The following is a 21,260-nucleotide window of genomic DNA, read 5'->3' on the forward strand; positions in this document are numbered from 1 at the left end:
TAGACCACTCAAAGCCGAACACCAAAACATTCACAAGAATATCTCTGGTTAGCATCACTCTTGCCTTTTTTATATAAAGAATATTCACTTAATTTTAAGTGGGGGAGTTTAGAACCAAAAGGGAGCCCTATATATTAGGAGTGCCTCTTTATAAAGCAGTGCTTTGATAAAGCAACCCAGGCATCTCCTCTTAGAGCAACATCAACCAGCTAAAGTGCAGTTTTGTGCTGACCAGGAAACACACACACGTCTTACTGGGCTTCTGGCAGGAGATAGAAAATGAATGGGTGACTAAGAGGCAATAGGCAGTCTCTTGGCTCAGGAAGGTAGCACTACAGGTTTATCAGGGATGAGGTTTGGATCAGAGGTATCTACATTCCAAAAGGGGAGATCTGTCTTGTTTAACATACCACCACCCTGAAAAAGGGAATGCTTTTAGCAAGCATATCAAACCGTGGTTCCTAAACAGCAAGACATTCCAGCAGTCTTCCCCACCCAACCTGACGCTCTTCAGATGTTTTGCACTACAACTCCACTCAGCCCAGGCAGCATGGCCAGTGGTTAAGGATGATGGGTGGCCTTGAAAGGGGGTTGGATAACTTCCTGGAGACAAAGGCTATCAATGGCTACTGGCCCTGATGGTTGGTGCCATCAGTATCCAAGGCAGTAAGCCTGTGTGCACCAGTCGCTGGGGAACATGGGTGGGAGGGTGCTGTTGCACCATGTCTCGCTTGTTCATCCCTGGCTGATGGCTGGTTAGCCACTGTGGGAGCTGTAGTCTAAAGCAGTGGTTCCCAATTAACTAAGTACTGTGGACCTCTTGTTTTTCAGATGCCAAGCCATGGACCCCCTCCTTTTGAAAAAATGTTATCTCTATGGTAGTTACCTGTGCAAAGCAATATTTTGGAGAAAATAAGGGGTAGCCCCTAATAAACAAACGATTTTAGGTATACTAAAAAACAGACCATAAAATTTGTCATATTTGTGATATTACCACACAAAACTGACAATGATTTAGTTAGGAATATGAAGACGAATTTAATTTTACTAACGTCTAGTTTACAACTGAAAAAATTATAACATGTCTAGTAGCTACTAAACCTAAACGTGATGGGAGAAATCATGCCTCTTTTTGTCCTGAACAATCCCTTCCACATCCGGTTCAATATTTCCTACTTTTAATCTCAAATCTGGACCAACATCGAGCCAATTTCTATGTTTGTTCTTCATATAACAAAATGTCAAAAATGTTTGTTCACAAAGATATGCGGAACAAAAGGGAACTAGATGTTTCAAAGCTTTTTCACCTCACTTCTTCTAATCAGGAGAAACCTTCACCCAGAATTGGTCCAGTCTATATTCTTTGAAAAATGATTTCAATGAACCATCACAAGCCATGTCAACAAGTGCATCTTGCTCTTCCGCAGATAGAGTTGTTAGTTGTACATCACCACATTCAAAAGGATTCCTTCTCCATGAGTTTTCCGGATTAGGTGCAGGGAAGTCATCTCTGAAGCTAGTCGCTAAATCACGCAGGTGCTCAGTGATATATTCTACTTCTGGTAGGAATTCATCATCAGTGGACTCCAGAAATTAATGGTGAATATGTGAATGGTGCCACGGACCCCTTGGGTGGGTTATGCAGACCCCCTGGGGTCCGCAGACCACCAATTGGGAACCACTGGTCTAAAGCATCTGGAAGGCACCAGATTGGGGAAGGCTGCGTTACAGGAACTCAGACAGCCTTCAAGCAGCAAAGGAAGCAAACAAAGGTCATTTCATTAATTCAGAACAGCCTTCCCCAACCTGACGCCCGCAAGATGTACTGGATTGTAACTCCCATCATTCGCACTGGCCATACTGGTTGGGAATGATGGGAGTTACACCAAGAAGCAGAAGGCTGGTTTTCAGGGATAACAAGAGCTAAGCAGACTGGCAGGGCTGGCTTTCCGGTGGTGACCTGCAACGTGTTCACAAAATGGTACAATTACAGTAAACCTGGTAGAAAAAGCTACTCTGTATTTCTTCACAAGTGTAAGTCACTTTAACTATTACACTTAGGAAAGAAATGAGCCATCATTTTTTACAAAAGGGATTTAATTATCTTAAATATACAAAAAAAATATGCAACAAAAATACCATTTATTAATACTAAACGTAAGTCAAACAAATTAATCATTTCAAAAATATTTCAAAGAATGCAAGAACAATTGACTAGAGCAGTATCACATTTGTTTTTTAAATTATACTTAGCCTTCCACATCACATGCATAGGTCTAATGCCAAATGTAGCATTGTAAACCTGCAGTGGTGTCATGTGTTATACAAATATAAACTCACACGTTAAAATGGCCTTCACATTTTAAATGTTTATTGCACCATACACTCCGGTGCGTCTACTTTAATCTTCATAATCTAGATTAAAAATTAAATGGTAGCTCTGCTGTGGCCTTAAAACAGTCTTGTAAGGTTTCCAGTTTATTTTTGCCCTGTAACAAAATGCACAGGCAGCTAGCAGCTGCAGCACCAGGATCTTATTAGGCTACTTCAGAGATCATCAACAATTCATAGATCATCAGCAAGCCTTATTTGTAAGCACTGATAATATCAGGATGTTTCAGCCATCCTTCCTTGCTCTGTACCATTAATCATAATTCCATCACTGTGGGCTTGTAGTGAATTCTGAACTCACTCTTACATACCTGAAATTAATGACAATGCTACTGGTTATGTGGTCACATATCCTGAGAGAGAGAGAGAACTTAACTATACCATAAAAAAAATGGATTAATGCTCAGTCATTCCCTCTGCCCATAGAGAAACACTTTGGGCGGGGGGGGGGCAGGAGCTTCAGGATCTATAAGATGAAATGATTATCACCTTAATCTCAAAAACTATTTGAGGGTGGGGGGAAGAGGAAGAGTCATGCCAATTAAAATGAAACAATCCATCTCAGCAGTTAAACACTTAGCTACCCATGTTTGACATATCCATCGAAGGAGGCTAGATATGTGTCAAGTATTACATATGAGTTAATACATTCACTTGAAATAGGACAGTTCAAGTACCAGTTCAATTAGATTACATATTTTCAAATTATTTGTTTGGAAAACACTAATTAGGATTCTTACAACTCACTGTTCACATTTCTGTAAGATTCACAGTTCACATTATATGCTATTTCTGAGGTTTTCCAGCAAGCCTTTGCGAACAGCCTTTGTTCTTGCATTTCCGTTATCAAGAATAAGATACAATCTCCACTTAGATCAACACATATCAAAAGTAGTATCATAGTAGTACTATGTCAAAAACTTTTTTAAAAAACTGAAAATGGTTCAGGTGGATTTTAAAAACTGGAATTCTTCATACACTTGTGTCTGATCATGGCTCAGCACAGTTTAGTTTTCTTATAAGTCCAAATCCAGATGAGAAATGTGCAAGTAATGATTTGTATGGATCACCAGAGAGGCCTTGAATTATGACAGCTGACCACAGTCGGTAATTACTATCTTCTTTGAAGGCTTTCCACTCTTGGAGCCAAAGGTTTCAATTTTTTTCACAACATCCAGTCCTTCCTTCACATGGCCAAACACAACATGCTTTCCATCCAGCCTGCAATAACAAAAAACAATGTATGAAGGCAAAAGGAAATGCAGAGCTACTTTTACACTTGAAAGGGAAGACATGGTAGAATGATCGGACTTGAAAAACAGGATTTCCTTATTTACTAAAAAAAACCCAAAACAAAGGCTCAATTCAGAATCAAACCAAAGTAGTTAAGGAAGCTTATCTATGGTTTGGCATGATGTCTGAATTGACAAGCCATTGCCTGCAATCATCCAGCAAACCAAAATTAGAAAGCATGGGTTGAAATGAATTTGGAAAAATTACATTTTGGTGCAGCATTTGAATGGACAAACCAGAGTTGCAGCCATTGCTACATGGCTATGTCTCTTGCACCTTGAAATGGGCATACTGAGTGGATGGGTAACCATGGCAGAGAAGCAACTGTAACCATGGCAGAGATGTGGGCAAATGGCTGTCCAAAGCCCTTGCTGCAGTCCTCAGAGAATTCTATAATTCTGAGTTCAACCTGGTCTAAGAAGACTCCTTCCTTATCTCTACCCCACTTGATAAGAACTGCCAGGCTGTATCAGACCTCTTTCTAGCCTAACATTCAATTTTTAAGAAGTGTCAGTCAGATATATCTAGCTCACAAGCAGTGCATGAAGACCACCCAGTTTGGTCCCCACGACAAGTATTCAAATGCAGGCTGCTTCTTAACAGGGTTGTTCATGTAATCATAATTACTAAAAGCTATTCAACAGGCCTATCCTTTAAATTTGTTGGCAATAACCAAGTGCCATCTTTGATTACCTTCAATAATTGTACTCCAAAAGAACAAGACTTTTATGCAAGACATACAGGGAGGCTTTAAGGCTTAACATTGGATGGGGTGGGGTGAGAAGGAAGAATATCTTTCCGCTAAATACACTGTTTTATAGCAGCTTTTCCCAACCTGAAGCCCTCCAGTGTTGGATTATAACTCCCATCAACCCCAGCCAGCATAACTATTGGCCATATAGAAGCTGGGGAAAATAGGGGTTGCATCCGAACACATCTGGAAGGCATCAGTTTGGGGAAGGCTGCTTTATAGAGGTACCAAGATATTTTCAGTCTAAAATAACAGAGTATACCTTGGGACAGCACAGAACTTTTGACAACATAAATGAACTCTACAAAGTTACTTGAAAAAGTAATAGGAGAAAAGGCAATAGGAGGATTTTCTATTGCAGGGATGGAAAACTAGAGGCCCTACAGATGTTTTGGCTTACAATTCCAAACAGCCCTAGCCAGCATAACCAACGGTGAGGGATGATGGAAATTGGAGGCCAAAACATCTGGAGGGGCATGAGCTCCCCAACCTTGTCCAAATTCAGCAGAAAGTGTGTATGTTGTCACAGGTTGGAGGCTAACACCAGGGCAATACATTACCTAAAACCCAGATTCAGTGCAGTGTTGTTTGACTAAGTCCTGAGGAGTGTAAACCAAATGCCGGAGACATCACATGTTAGAACACTCAAACCTCAACGATACAGTTCAGCCTGATCAAATGAACATTTAAGCGTCATAATCTAATATGTACCCAGTGGTTAGTCATTTTTGTTCTGAAACTCATTATGGGTGTGTTTATCCAAATCACACCAGCCCTCAAGCAGTCTGTTGACTGCATGTGTTGAGTCATTACAGATGACTATGGAGTTGACTTCTGCTCTTTATTTTAACAGCCGAAAAGCATGCATGTTATAAAAATGTCGTCTTTCTCCCTGTACTTTAGATATATAGGAAACTTACATAGGGGAAAGGCATCTAATTTTTGCTTCAGCAAGAGTAAGCAACAGTATAGATGCTTGTAAATACTGAAGCTTTGCCTGTACCATCTACCCAATACATGGTTCTATAAATGCTTGTTTTGCCATTTACATTAGTTGTATAAAAATGTTTATAGGCAGAAGGGGATTTTTCAGGGGTTGGATGAACAAAACTTTTCCCAACCTCACCTACCCTTTTGTTTATCGCCTTTACACTGGCAATTTGTGACTGTTTGTTTCCTTTAACTGATTCTGCACCTTTTGTTTGCGCTAGGTATCCCAGTATGATGTTCCTGGCCAATTGGGGGCCACATTGCAAACGTGTCAATGCCATATAGCGAGAACATGACACCACAAAGCCAATACAGAGTGAGAAAAGGAATTATTGCCCTCACTCCGAATTGGTGCCCGGATAAACTCCTGTATGCAGCCACTACTTGAAAACTCACCAAATAGAAGGCCTTTTCAAAAGGGGCAAACGTTATGTTAAAAATATATAATCCTGTACTATTTGCAGTCTTGCAGAGGAGCACTGCTACTTTCCTAAAGGAATAGGAACAGCCATAACTATAACTTCATATATTTACTTATTAAAATATACGAAGTTTCTAGAGGCCATTTTCACAACCCATACAATCTCAATGGCTTCCCTCATGCTCCTTAACGAAGAACACAACCAGGGCTATTTGCCAAAATTTGAGAAAACCTTGTCACAAAGGACTATTTGCATATTTCCAGGATGCTTACCAATCCGTTTTGGCCGTGCAAATGAAGAACTGAGATCCATTGGTGTTGGGCCCAGCATTGGCCATTGAGAGAACACCTGCAACCACAACAATAAGACAGCACAAAAACAAACAGTAATTCAGGGTGTTTTTGCATGAAGCCTCCTCTTTGTTTTTTATCCCGCATTTAGAATAGGGAATGTTCATCCCAGAGAGTTCACAAAACATCCCATTGTAAGCAAGTGCTAAAAGATCTAATATTGTGGTGGAAGAGTAAGGCACTAGCTCATATTTCTCTGAGACCTTCCGCAGTGGAACCAACTGATCCTATCCTCTTTGCTAGGAATCCAATATTTCCTCTCTCGCTTTCCTTTAAGCTAACTTCAATGCTAAACTCACTCTCCACTATTGCTTTTCTTCAAACAGCTCCAAGTTCTGCTTGGCAAAAAGGCAAGAACATCACATACACAGCCTACCACTCTAAACGATGAAGATGTTAACAAGCTGAACAGCATAACTGGGACAGCATTATGCAACCTGAGAGCTTTTCCTAGGGATAATTCTGCGGGTGAAAGGAGCATATTATTCTAGACACTCTTGCAGTAAACTTCACTTGCTAATTTCTCTACGCCAGGCTACTAAAAAGGCCAGAAATAGAGCTGGAAAAGGAAGGAGCACCCCTAAAAACCTATAGTCTTTACTATGGTTTTAATTTTTGTGAACCGCCCAGAGAGCTTCAGCTATTGGGCGGTATAAAAATGTAATAAATAAATAAATAGATTCTCAACGCAGGGACCCAAATCCTCCACCTATTTATTTCAAATTCAGGCATCTCATCTTTGGGGGGTATTTTAGCTCCTTAAAATTACCTTACAATCACATAACATTTTGACAACTACCAAAAACACTCCACTAAAAGATATGAACAGAGATATTACAAACTAAACGTTTTAAGTCCATGGATAAAAGATTAATAAAAGTTAGCTTTAAAAATGAGCAATGTAGGCTGTTGAGATGGAGCTGAGAAAAGCATCCCATAATTCAAAAAGCCCCCCAGCCCCATAAGTCATCTACTTCACTTCAGAAGAGGAGGGTGTATGAAGCAGGCAATCAGAATGTGTGGACATGTTTATATGGGAGAAGACAATCCTTGAGATTCCTCAGCCTCAAGACTATTTAGGACTTTAAAAGGTAACAACAAGGACTTTGAATTACACTTGGAAACCAATAGAGAGCCAGTGATGTTTAAGCACTGGCAAGATGCAATCAGTTCTATGAGATGCAGCAAAAAAGGCTGAAAAAGTAGTTTAATGAGCCACTTCAAGCTTCCAAGTAGTCTTCAGAAGCACCACCATGTACAACACATAGTTAATCTACACTGGAGGTTACTAATGTATGGATAATTATGGGAAGTTCAGCTTTTTCGCCCCTCAAAAGGGCCACAACAAATACATTAATCCAATTCAGTAGTTCTGGGCTATGAATACTACTCTGTCCTCCATTTCCCAGCACTGGGAACACCCCTGTTTATGAGATCCTGGTCAACAGCTGCTTGGCCACTGTGTGAACAGAGAACTGAACTAGATGGACCCTTGGTCTGATCCAACATGACTGTTCTTATGACCTAGGTGTGAACCTAACCCTCTAAGACAGAGGTGGACAACTTGCGCTCCAAATGTTGTTGGGATGAAACTACCTTCACCCCTAGCCAGCATAGCCAATGGCGAGGGATGAAATGAATTGCAATCCAACAACATCTGGCAGGTCACAAGTTGCCCACCCCTGCTTTAGGGAATGCAAACTCATCAACAGAATAGCATAAATACCAATTCACCCATTTTTCCTCCAACAAAAACTCTGACATAATCTGGATTGAATCTCCCCCACCCCAGTCCCCCCATCTAAGACATTATTTATTCCAGGCACTTGTTCAGACAATTCACTGCCAGATCAGGATCATGTGAAAAGGAGAAATAGACCTGAGTGTCATCTGCATACTGTTGACATTGAACCCAAGTTCCCCAATGAGATCACATTTACAGCTACAATATGAAAAGTAGCTACTCAATTTCAACAGGGAGTGTAGAATGAGTTTCTGACATGAGGGCCAAGCCCTGGGACATTCACTCCCAGAAGCTGGCCTTGTTGCTCGTCATACAGTCAATGTCATATTAACAAACTTGGAAATCCATACCAAGCTTTTCCCTACCTCCAACATCTGTTAGTACAGTTCAGACAACACATTTCTCAATAGTGGTTTTAGAACTACATGGTGGAGTTATTACACCACCGTAGAGAAATGTGTTGTCTGGCGGGAAAACTCCATGCAACAGTGGAGGTTTGTTTTGGAAAATACTCCATGCCGAATATCCACGCTGTGCAGAGGAGAGTTCATGCACAACTGTTGTGTTGTGTGTTTTGTGGTAAGCTCCATGGAGTTTTCTGTTTTATTGAGTTTATTTTCCCACTGTCTACAGAGTTCTCTGGTGAGAGCAGCAAAAAGACGGAGTGCCGCTATAGGAGAGCTACTGGGATTGGTTTTTTGTAGCAATGGCTGATGGGATATCACTGGGAGGATCGGGGGAGGAGAGAGGGTAGAAGAACTGTCAATCAAACGTCATGATGGATTCTACTCAACTCCACAGTAACCCACGGTCACATAACGATAGATTTAGAATATGTGTGGGGCGTACCCCTTAAAAACTCAACCATGAAGTGGAGTTTTCCCACTCTGAACATGTTAGTGGCACACAAGAGGAGCTAGAAATATGGGAAGAGAAAGTTTGCTTACCTGGTCCAACATGTTTAAGGATGAAATTTTCATCAGGAAATCGACTGCCATATATAGATTTGCCTCCTGTGCCATTGTGATTAGTAAAATCACCACCCTGGAAGGAATACAATTTATCTCTAATTAAAAACACATAGCAAACCAGAGGAGTTCTATCCAAATGAAGCTTACAGACAACAGATAATACCTATAATATAGAATGTTTCTAAATGATTATATTACTAGATTTGCCAGTAGGGTAAAGTGGTTAGGAAAATGGACTATGACCGAGCATTTTTTGCCTCACATCTGTAAAAGTAGGGAACAATACTGCCACACGTTACTGGGTTATTGTGTAGACCTGCTAAGGCAATATATGTGAAGTGCTTTGAGCAGTTAGGAAATATACGTTAATATCATAATTAAAGAGCCAGTGATTTAGGCTGGGGAAATGGGAATTCAAATTTACAATCGGCAATGAAATCTACTGGGTGGCCTGGGGCATCATAGTAATACATGCCAAAAACAAATCAATTCTGAATGGTGTATGTTTGTGTGGTCAGGTTTCACCACAATGAATACAGAAGTTGGACTCCAATTGCAAGGAAATCCAGATATTGGATCACGTGTGTACTAGTAATATGTATTTGTGCCATTTAATTCCCCTACCCCCACATAAAAGTATAAATTGACTCTGAAACTTTCATGTTTCTGTGAATACAAGCTGTACTTCCATGGTAAAAAAAATAAGTAACAATCTTAACGAAACTAGAAATATCCTGTGCTCATAATTCTAACCAAAAAAAAAAAAAAAATCTGGATATTAACATTGATGGGATGGTAAATAGTCACCACACATCTGCATAATTTAGTTTGCCTCACTGATAATGAATTCTTTAAAAATTAGCAATAATTTATGCAGCATTTGTTTATATAGGTAAAAGTCACTGGAGCTGGGTGGATTAAGTATTACTGGTTGTCTTGAAAAGGAACTAGTCAGCACAGACCTATTACGTAAGTATTACTCTGCTTCAATGGGCTCAAGTTTTAATGTTCACCTAGAGAATGCAGCCTCTCAGGGCGAAATTAGGTGTGACAGATATGTGAAAAATATTCCTGTGTCTACCCACAAAATGTTTTGTTAAGCCCAACATGTTATATTTGATAACGCTGAGTTTTCTCTGCTCCTGCTCTACTTTACAGGCTGCTGGTGGTGAAAGTGTAGACACTTATAGTGCAACCCTATTGTGTCACCCAAGGAGTTTCACTATACTATACAGGAACAGGGAAGATAATATATTTGGCAATAACGCCAAGTTATGCATAAAGGGGGAAATCCAATGAAGCTTTTCCACTCAGGGAACTGTTCCATGTGAGCAGAACCTGGAGAGGAAATTCCTCCTTCCCCCAGCAACCCTCAAAATCTGCTCCAGAAGCTTGGGAGACCTTCTGAAGATTTTCAGGAGGGACAGGGGAGAGGAGAGAGCCTGTTCCACAAGTGAACTTTCCATTTCGCTTGAATTTGGCATTAATAGTATTGCTATCTGAGGTTTTATTAAGCTCTCATCTGCTGACAATTTTCAAACGACCAGCCTACTCTAATAGACCTACAAGGACCATTTGAATTAACTTCGAGCTGTCAGAAAAGTCAAAAGGTTTTTATTGAAATTCACTGGACATCCTCTGTCAGATGATGAACATAATATGCTGTTATTTAGGGTATCTAAAATTATTTCTAGGCTGTCCCTTAAGGGTGGAACCCTCTCAAGGTGACATACATTTACACAACTGTGGTTTGTAAGTGTACAACCCATAGACTGTATGCATGATGGGCTTCCTTATTTATTCATTTCTAACCATGTTTACTAGGAAGTCAGTTGTCTAGATAGTTTATGTAATTATTGATAGCATTATGACAGAAAGGTGATCTGGAATTGCCTTCACGTGTTGGCTTGCTGCAATAGCTTTTCTCCCCAAAATAGACCAACACTCTTTTACAAAAAAAACCCCAAGATAACATGGGCTGTGTTTTGAAGCAGGGGTAGACAATTCGTTGTTCTCCTGGCAATTTGGATTACAACTCCCATAATCCTTGACTAGCGGCCTGGTTCTTATGGAGCTGTAGTCTAAATCCCCTGGAGGGCAACAGACTTTACAGTGACTGGAATTTAATACATTACACAATACCTTGGTTGTACCTGAACATGCCAGGAAGCACACCCTATCATTTAAGTGTATTTAAATTGTTAGGGATCAGCGCCTCTAATTGTACCAATTAGCTATGTCATGTTGACGTCACATTTTGGTTGTGGAATGACAGGCATTCTTATTACAGGATTAGAAGATGAATATTACATTAAGTCACAGCAGAATGGGGTTTACTTTCAAGTAAGTGTACTTCAGATCAGGGTGTCTGTTGTGACAGACATAACAAACATAGTCAACACAGAGCTCTTTTTAAGCAAAGATATTAAATATTTCCACCCAACCATTGAGTAGGATGAGGAGAGAAAAACCAGGGGTTAAAGACAGTTTTTTGTGACAAGTACTGAAAAGGTAAAGTGGAAAACTATTTATGGATTATCCGATACCCAGTCCTCCTTATTTCTGCAACGAGGACAGTATTTATGTACAAGAATGACTTCCCTTTCAACATCCACACTCACCACGCCCCACAAATAAGGACAGACATGTAAGACCAGCCTAACAGTATTTTTCCCTGATACTAGTCAGTCACCACTGTAACTCCCTGAAGAGGAAGGAAAAGAACTGAGTTGCGGAAGAAAGCAATATGATTCCAAAAGGGGAAGATCTCAGACCAGAATGGAGCACAAGTACAGGCTCATCTTTCTTCCTGGGGCATCTAGAGGCAGCCCTGAGAACAATGTCAGGTGAAATGGCTGTCAAAGGGCCATGTGACTGTTTTTGTGAAACATAAAAGTGGTTTCCTGAATACATCTCCCAGGCCATAATTATTTTTATAGGAGCTTTCATCTGAAATGTATTCAAAGCCATTTACTTACATACACCCTTGAAATACAGCCTCCATGTGAAGAGGGAAGACCAATATTACTCAGCACACAGTAAAGCAGCTATGCAGATTTAACTTTGCATGGACCCACCTCCTGCTCTCTTATCTAGGCTGTACAGTCTCCTTAACTTTGGGAAACAAAATGCCTTTATGGTTTATTCACAGCAATTTGGTGTCATTCAGCTTCCAAATTAGAAGGAACTGTCATATGACATGTACTTCCAAGTCAAACATCTCAGTGACATTTAACTGCAATACAATATAAATAAATATCCTTTTTAGGTTTAGTATTTGTAAAGATACTTGTGATATTTTTCTTTAAAATATTTACTCTTATCAACAGCAAAATACAGCTTAATGAGGACGATGCTGTCAAATGAAAATGGGCAAAGGCATGCCACCAGTCTTCTTCCTACCAGTTCTACATAAAACACTCAAAATCTTTTTTTTCTAACTAATGCCCCCTTTAGCGAAACTGTTTGTTTTAAGAGAGGTAAAAGGCGTTCACTACTGCACAAAAGCCCAGATAGTTTTACACAAGGTTTCCTAAAGCAGTCTTGACAGTACTAGCTGTTTACTCACATTAAATGATGATCTGCTAAACTTGCACATTTACGATGTTATAGAGTTATCAGTTGCAAACTGCCATTTTAAAGTAGACTGATATAATAGGTTCCTGTGTTTGAAAGGCGTCAATTTTCGAAAACACAAGATCAGAGACAATGTGCACTCAGCTAGCAGCACCCGCACTCTACTGATTGTACACCAGTATGCAATGCACTGTGGGTGATACATGGCTCCTTCGGCCTGTGCTCTATTCCAAGACACATGGTTCATGCCCGTCCCAGATATCTTGATCAATCAAGGCTCCTTAATACTACCAGTTTTCTTTCTGAAAGATGCTAGCCATATCACCCAGGGATGTTAAGAATTCACTGGATTATCATATAGCAACTTGACAGTTACTACTGAAAAACAGCTTACAATAATGGAAAGTGTTTCTATTCTAACAGCGATTCTGGCACCCATGAAAACTTTTTCCGGGAAACTGCATTTCATCCAATTATAAAGAGTCACTTCACATGCTTCTTCGAAACTTCAAGGAGCTTAGTAGAAACGTTTGGTTTCATTACCTGACACATGAAAGAAGGTATCACTCTATGGAAGGAGGATCCTTTGTATCCAAAACCCTTTTCTCCAGTGCAGAGAGCTCTAAAATTTTCTGGGGAGTGGAAAAGGGACAGGTCAGCTTTGTTAACTAACAGAAAAACTAAGCAAATGTAAAAAAAAAAGCACTTTGGCCATTACAAGAACTATAAGCAATAACAACAACACATTTCAGGGCAGTATTTAAAACAGATCGAAAGAAACTGAAAAAAGAAATAATAATGGGTACATCTTTACAGTTACATTTTTGCATTTAATAAAAGACTCCTTCTGCTGTTCTGGGTTACTGAGATATGCATACTTGAAATACATTAGGAAAAGGCTTTACATTTTAGGTATGCCGAAAGCAAACCAGTTGCCAACATGGTAACATATGTGCTGTTACCATGAACATAAAAGGAACTTTGGGATGAGTTCTCACTGAGGTGGTAAAACTACATCTGGGCTGTACCACTTCAGACTGCAAGTAGGAGCTCAAAGGTCTGAATGCACACAGAAATTTAGCAAGCCAAGTAGAAACATTCCCCAGTAGGCTAGCTTCTCCCCAAATGCTAGTTTTTTATATGCATTCAATCATGTGAGCCCCCACCTGCAGCCTAAAGTGGCACAGCCTCAGTCTGCAATGTTGCACCTTCTTAATCAGGTGTAATGATCCCAAATGATGCATATAGGATTCCACGGACACTCCAGCACTTTATAGCTAGAGTCCCCTTAGAAAGCAGCCTTTTGCATCCCTCCAAAGGCTGCATTTTTGCAACATTTATTGTGGGGTATGTTTGTTTGGAGGGAATGATGAAGTGAAGGAAGTTGGTCTTCTTTATTGCCTACACTTGCAACCACAATGCTTACTGAAACATTAGGAAAAAGCATTTCAATTTTCCTTCATTTTCTTGCCAACACAAACTAAGCAACTTTAAAAATCAGATTAAGCACTGGCAAAAGCCCTGCCTTACCTGCAGTCTTTGGCACCACATCAGCCTTCAGCTATTAGGAGAGAAAAAAAGAGAAAGACTGAGAAAACACTTTACAGCATAACATAAAATATATGGCCCATTCTTTACAATTAAAAAAACTGCAAAGAGGCATAACATTTTAATGGGAGATCAACATAATAAAACCTGTACCAAGTATAACTGATACAAATCATAATACATCAGTAGCAAACCTGTGCCTTTGTCTTCATTCAATTAAACATCTTCACCTATTAATTCAAGACGTCTTGCATGAACAACTCTTATGCTGGCATAATATTTACAAATACCCTATTTCTTCGATTCTAAGACGCACTTTTTTCCCATATAAACATCTCTGAAAATGGGGTGCATCTTAGAATCGTGGGTGTGTCTTAGGTTTTTTTTTTCTGTTGGTGGTACTGAAATTAGTGTGCGTCTTACAATTGAAGAAATACAGTATACACCCTGAAATACAAGTGGACCAGTTTTTCCAGGAGCACCTGCTCATGACATTTACACATTACATTTTAGGTGTATACCTAAAAAGTCATGATGTGTCATGTGTGAAGAGGTCCTTATACACCAAGTTTTAGAACTCTGAAAATTATAACATCTGTGGGGGAGAGTTTTATATGATACACTGAGCTTATGGTTATTATCTATAAACATTGACTAGTGTGTCCAGGTGGCATTGGAGTTCCCAAAGATTTCCACAACTCTTTGGTAGGATAAGCTTGCTACCAAATTGCACATTGCTTCACTAGGATCAGAGTACTAGGATCAGAGTTAAAATCCTGTGTTCAAGTAACTATTGTGGGCTTCTACCCTGCAAGGGAGGGAGTGCAAGCCCTGCTCTCAAGCTGGAACAAACTAAGGGCAGAGGTGAAATCATGTCCAAACAGGCCCTTAGAGGAGCACACATATGTGATTAACATTTGGAGATCAGATTCCACCTCTGTCTTATTCTCAGTTTCTTGGCAAAGTTACTCACTTGAGCCCAAGAATGGTTTTCTGTTTTGGAACTCAGTACCCACCAATGCTTTGTACTGAGGTTCTTGGGCAAGTTCATTTTCTTTTAGCCTAACCAGTTAGCCTTCTGAGAAATGGGTGTTTTACGATTGGCCATGACTAGCATGGTGGTCATTTTGTGAATGGGAAATCCTCTTCATGGTAGCCATTTTGTGAAAGCACTTATAACATGCTCTCAAAACTCCAAATGTACCCACCAGCCAGAAAGGTTTGGGACTCAATGTATACCCGTAATCCTTCTCAAATTTAACTCCTGTTACACTGAAAATAAGGAGCAACTTAAATGTTCGTCAATGAAAGCTGGCAATCCAAACATGGGTCAACTGTGTCCTTTTCTCCTTTTATCATACAGCACTCAGCTAAAAGGGTTTTCTTCACACCCAATAAAAATAGTTAACAAACCAGAGCTCTACTGACACTAACTGCCTTTCAAATTCTCTAACACATTAAGCAAGCCTATTAAAACAGGCCACAGTGAGAGAGAAAAGCAGTAGCTCATATGGAAACTAATCAGGAAGAAGGCTGGCTGAGAAAGAGAACTTTGTATTTATATATAAAAATCTACATACACAGCAGTTAGGAAACCTTTAAAGATTGTCTCCCAAAAGGCAAAGAAATGTTACAACCGTAGAATTTTGCTACATTAGCCTTCAATGTATAAGTAGTATTGTGCTTTTATAGCTGAGTTCAGGAATGGGGAGAAAGTAAATCCAGATCTACCGATTTGCAGTAAATGAGGAAGTGTTTCCTATTTTGAGTGGTTTAACAATAGTGACAACAAAAGGCTTTACTTTCTTCCTAAACTAGAAAACAGGAGCAGATTTCTGTGTGAAATAATCTGTTTAGTTCTGGTACTGAAAACAAATTCCTGGGGTAAGCATGCAGTCCCTTATTCCACAATTTATGTGTACCTTCCTGGACCACTATTTTGCAGCTGCCTCTGGTTGGTGGATTTTAGGGTTTTCATGAAAAACAAAGTAGATACTACAAAACTGAAGTCTGTCCACGCCTGGCTTAGTTCAGCTATATGTAGGCTGGGGGGAGGTTGGAACGTTAGAAATGGTTATGTTTGCAGAAGGAATGTTTGCTTGCAACCTGCTATCCAAACTTTGCCTTGTATAATATTTTCATGTTTCTGAACATCCTTGCCTCTGACCTACGTGATTAACATCACAAGATGTTGTCTATAAAACTGCTCAGTCATTTGAAAGTGTCATCAGGACAATTTATGACGTAGGGCGTAACACATCCAGCGTTTGGAAGTGATCTTACAAGTAGTTACATGTGCAGATTACACTAGAATGAATCCTTCATGCCCCAGAACTTTCCATATGCATGACGTGGCATGTATCCAAAACTCTCAAAAAGGCACATGGAAAAACCAAAGAATAACCAATTCTGATATAATTTTTGTCTATGGGCTTCATGGAATCACTTAAAGTTGCCCAAGTCTGAGCTTATTTTCCTTACAAGTCTGCCTGCCTACACATGTGTGTAACATAGATTTGGAGCACATTGATAGTACCAGCTCTTAAAAAGTTTCCCTTCCTGCTCATCTGGAAGGGATTCTGACTTGCCATAGGTAATCAGGATTGGAAATTCCATTCCAAAGGATATCTCAATGATTTCCACAACGTATTTATATGACATAGCATTAGTTGAGCTTCAAAGTTAAGACACACAAGCTAGCATCAGCTACCTTATTTTCCCAATCCTTTCCTCCTTCCATTCACAGGGCTATCCTACCCAGCTAGCTCGCACCCTTCAAAACAACTTCCCACACATTCTCATTCAGGGCTGATAAGAGGAGCCATGCTGGATCAGACTAAGGGTTCATCTAGTCCTGCATTCTGTTCACACGGTGGCCAACCAGCTGTTGACCAGGAAACCACAAGCAGAAATGATCTTCCAACAATATCAGTCAACTTGCATATCCAAGATCCTACCCTACCAATTGCACTCTGAGCTGCTTTGCACAACACAAAAGACAAATATTCACAGCATGCCTACTGTACATTTTAGTAGTAAGCATAATGTCTGAAGTGGAGAACTACATCTGCAAATGAGACATAAACACATGTCCACAGCTCTCAACCAACTGCAGTTACCGGACACATTTAGACTATGCCCATGGATATCGGTTTTTCCTAAAAACATTATGCTGCTCAGAATTTAGAAGGGTGGGTATCCAAACCAGTGTGAGCGACATTGGGCCAGCCACTATCTCAGTCTAATCTACCTGACATGATTGCTGTGCGGATGAAATGGGATGACCCCCTCTCTATGTTGCTTGTGATTCTTAGAGGAAGGGAGACATACAAATGTGACAGACACACCACAAATTCTTCTTTTGCACACTATAGACATGTGGAGGCCTTATCAATAAAGTGTATGAGTATGTGCTTCTCTGTCTCTTGACATAGAATTCTCTTTGCCAGTTTCTTAGTACCGGGTCAATAATTAAGGATTTCCCTTAAAGAAGAACCCATACTACTATACCCATTTGTAGAGTTTGGGTCTATTTTAAAATCAGACCAACTTGTGTCCACAATCCAGCACCACAAGAATTACAGCAATTGAATAAACAATCCTAAACCCAATTTACTTTGCCTGTCATCTTCATAAACTCAATTCCACAGTTCACTATAACCAGACCCTCAATGAAACTTTTCAAGGCCGCATGCTTTTCTTATCAAAGAAGTTATCATGGGCACACAATGTGTATTCAGATAAAATGAACTCTGGTTATCTGCTTCTTTGTGATGAAATGCAGTGGACTTGGCTACAGAAAACATCGCCTCTCTCCCGCAGACACTCAAGATGCAAGAACCCTGCTTTTTTAAAGTTGTCTTTAATATTCTGAGGATTAGTTGATTCAACAGAAAGCATGTTACATGCTTCAGGATTCTTTTTCATAAGAACCACATGTATTTTAAGTAATACAGACAACGTTGGTTAAGATTTTAATTGGCCAAAAAACAAAAACAAATCCATGCTGTAGCCATGGGACTATTGCTAGACATTCTTTAAGGACAAGCACCCAAAGAGGTCAAAGAAATGCATGAGGGAACCAACCACCATCAGCAACTTTTTCTACCAATACAAGATATTCCCTAAAATTCTAATAAATCTCTCTCAGCTCCAAAAGCAACTTCTTCAAATTAATTCATTTTGGTCTAGTGGCTTTGGGGGTCAGAACTAACCTTTTCCAGAAAATCAATTATTAGACTAGATAGAATTCACAATCCTAAATAAATTATGATCTTTCCCTCTTTTTAGCCAAATCCAAGCTATTTTCCTGATTAGTTTGGAGCTCACACAATCCTATGACTCAGTTCTCAAGAGTTTTACACACAGTTTGTGCCACCCTCTCCTTGTCCAAAGCCCCTACATGCAACGAAGGTTATGAAAAGCAGGGCTCTCTAACTATCCAGTATTTTGGAATTTCCTTTCTCTGGAGGGGTGTCAAGATCCCAATCTGTGCCTCCCAGAAGCACTATCAAATTCTTCTGGTTAGATCTTTAAGTCTACACTTTGGGGTGGGGTGTGTGTGAGTTTTTGTCTTGGAATGTCTCACTGCAGTTCTTAAGCCCCCCCCCCCCAATCATATTCCCACATCAAAAGCAAGGGTTGGGGGGATCCATCTTTTCATCACTCAGTTCTCAATTGCAAAATCACTGGGCTGAATCTAATGGATTCTAGTCGAATTTAAATCCCATTCTTTGTAACTAGGACCAATATTGGATACAATCGACAGTTACAGTTCATTTGCTTGGAAATAAAAATAAAAGAAATGAGACCCCCTGAAAGTAATATAATTTACTCCGAGTAAGCAGGCTGAGGCACCTTGAAAACAGGGGAACTATTCAAGGTCACAACTCCCAATAAAACTACCATTCCTGGCCCTAGTCTACACTTTGTTGCTGTTTATTCGTTCAGTCGCTTCCGACTCTTCGTGACTTCATGGACCAGCCCACGCCAGAGCTTTCTGTTGGCCGTTGCCACCCCTAGCTCCCCCAAGGTCAAATCTGTCACCTCCAGAATATCATCCATCCATCTTGCCCTTGGTTGGCCCCTCTTCCTTTTGCCTTCCACTTTCCCTAGCATCAGCCTCTTCTCCAGGGTATCCTGTCTTCTCATTATGTGGCCAAAGTACTTCAGTTTTGCCTTTAATACCATTCCCTCAAGTGAGCAGTCTACACTTGCAAACAACAAAAAAAGACACTCCTCGCATAAACAGGATTCAGAGAAGAGGACAAACACACATTCATAACTTTTTCAGCTTAATCAGGAATACAAAAGACTGTTGACTTTTGGGTTGCAAAGTTTTCTTTGGCATTGCCTCCTGCTCCTTTAAACCACAGCAACTTAACCACTTCAGGTTCTCCCCAGTATGCAGGTTGAGAGAATAAAGTATTGCCTGTTTTTGCCAGTGTTAGACACACAGAAGCCTTGCCGGGTTGGGGAGGGGGGGGGAGCCCGGGGGGAGTTCGGACCACCCAACTGTAACAACACATATAGCGGCGTAACAGGCAGAAGTTCAACAGGTGTTGCTTTCTTACCTCTACTTGCATAATAGGCAGCGTTTCAACCTGCTGAACAGCTGATGTTAAAAGAACAGCAACCCTTCAGTGGCCTGGTTCAGACAACACATTAAACCATGCTACTTAACATAGATCCATCCTCCGATTGGAATCCACCAGGGGAAGAGCCTTCAACGTGGTGGCGCCCCTCCTGTGGAATTCCCTGCCTCTGGAGGTCAGGCAGGCTCCAACCTTGTACTCCTTTCGGAGCCTCCTAAAAACATCTTTATTCCAAGAAGCCTTTCTTTAATACGCAGCCTTGGATTTCTGTTTTTGCTTCTTTTAAATTTCGTTTCAACTGTTTTGTTCTGTTTTTATTTTATCTTGTACACTGCTCCGAAATTTTTCAATGGGGAGCATTATATAAATATTCTAAATAAATAATAAATAAATAAAATGGTTCGTGGAATGCATTAAGGTCAACGTATTCCCTTAACCATTTTGTGGTTAAGCAGCACGGTTTAAGCGTGTTGTCTGAACCGGGCCAATGATTTAAAAGAAGGGTGCTCGCCTCCCCTGCCCCCTTTTCCTTAACTGTGGGCAAGAACCCAGCTAAAAGTCAGCCCCGGTGCCCTCCAGAAGTTTTGGACTTCAACTCCCATCAGTCCCACCCAGCATGGCCCATTGCCAGGAATGATGGGGGTTGCAGTCCAAAACACCTCCGCTGCTGCAAGGCTCATGCCCCTTCCAGACCCGCTCCAAGGGCACCTTGGAGACACGAGAGCGGGTCCGCCCGACCGGAGAGGAGACAGGGAGGAGGGGGTCACGCGTACCTCCAACACGACCCGACCCAGGGGCTGGTTGTCCGCTCCCACGTCCAGGTAAACCAAAGGGTTGTCGCCGTCGCCGTCCCGCCTCTGGCCGCTGCAGGCGCGGCTCAGGGCGCGCTCGGAGGACATCTGCAGCAGCAGCAGCTCCCCGGCGGCGCGGCCCGGCTGAGGCTGCACCAAGAGCAGCATCAGGCGGCGAGCCGAGCTGAGCCCCAACATTGCGAGCGGCGGAGGCGAAGCAGCAGGGCTGGGGACGGACGCCAGGCGTCAGCGCGCTCCTTGCCCAAAGCACGTGTGCGTCTCTACGGGGAAAAAGAAGAAGAAGACGAGGCCGGAACTGGAGCGCCTGTTTGCGGACCCAGCCGCTCGGGCCCTTTTAAGAGCTCCCTCCCTCCCTCCGCCTCCGCCGGCGTCTCGGCAGCGCCCCCCAGAGGCAAGGATGGGCGAGCGAGGGAGAGAGCGAGCGAGCGAGCGTGGAGGCGTGCGCGTGACGTCACGTCACGGGGGCGGGCAGAAAGCGGGGAAGGTGTACGTGCTCGGCCGTGGAGGCGGCTCGGAGGGGGTTTCTGAGGGGGGGATAAGGACGCTTTGGGGATGCGGCTCAGATAGGCGCTTGGCCGTTGAGGCGGCTCTGAGGGGAAAATAAGGCCGCTTTGGAGTTGCGGCTCAGATAGGCGCTTGGCCGTTGAGGCGGCTCTGAGGGGAAAATAAGGCCGCTTTGGAGTTGCGGCTCAGATAGGCGCTTGGCCGTTGAGGCGGCTCTGAGGGGAAAATAAGGCCGCTTTGGAGTTGCGGCTCAGATAGGCGCTTGGCCGTTGAGGCGGCTCTGAGGGGAAAATAAGGCCGCTTTGGAGTTGCGG

At 41.5% G+C, this 21,260-nt stretch overlaps 1 protein-coding gene across 2 annotated transcripts; it reads right to left on the reverse strand.

The window, feature by feature from the left end:
* Positions 1 to 2,064: 2,064 nt before the first annotated feature.
* Positions 2,065 to 20,802, reverse strand: PPIF (peptidylprolyl isomerase F). Of its 2 annotated transcripts, none has more exons than XM_063133167.1 (6): positions 20,404 to 20,802; positions 14,019 to 14,049; positions 13,032 to 13,120; positions 8,889 to 8,985; positions 6,120 to 6,195; positions 2,065 to 3,612 (listed from the first exon to the last, which is right to left on the reverse strand). In XM_063133167.1, the coding sequence occupies exons 1-6, from the start codon at positions 20,617 to 20,619 to the stop codon at positions 3,477 to 3,479; spliced, it is 645 nt and encodes a 214-aa protein (XP_062989237.1). In that variant the 5' UTR covers positions 20,620 to 20,802; the 3' UTR covers positions 2,065 to 3,476. The 2 variants fall into 2 exon arrangements, with proteins under 2 accessions (XP_062989237.1, XP_062989238.1); XM_063133168.1 differs by lacking the exon at positions 20,404 to 20,802 and adding an exon at positions 19,610 to 19,656 and having other exon boundaries at positions 2,067 to 3,612.
* Positions 20,803 to 21,260: the final 458 nt, after the last annotated feature.

Source organism: Elgaria multicarinata, chromosome 8 (genome assembly GCF_023053635.1).
Source record: "Elgaria multicarinata webbii isolate HBS135686 ecotype San Diego chromosome 8, rElgMul1.1.pri, whole genome shotgun sequence".
Lineage (NCBI taxonomy): Eukaryota > Metazoa > Chordata > Lepidosauria > Squamata > Anguidae > Elgaria > Elgaria multicarinata.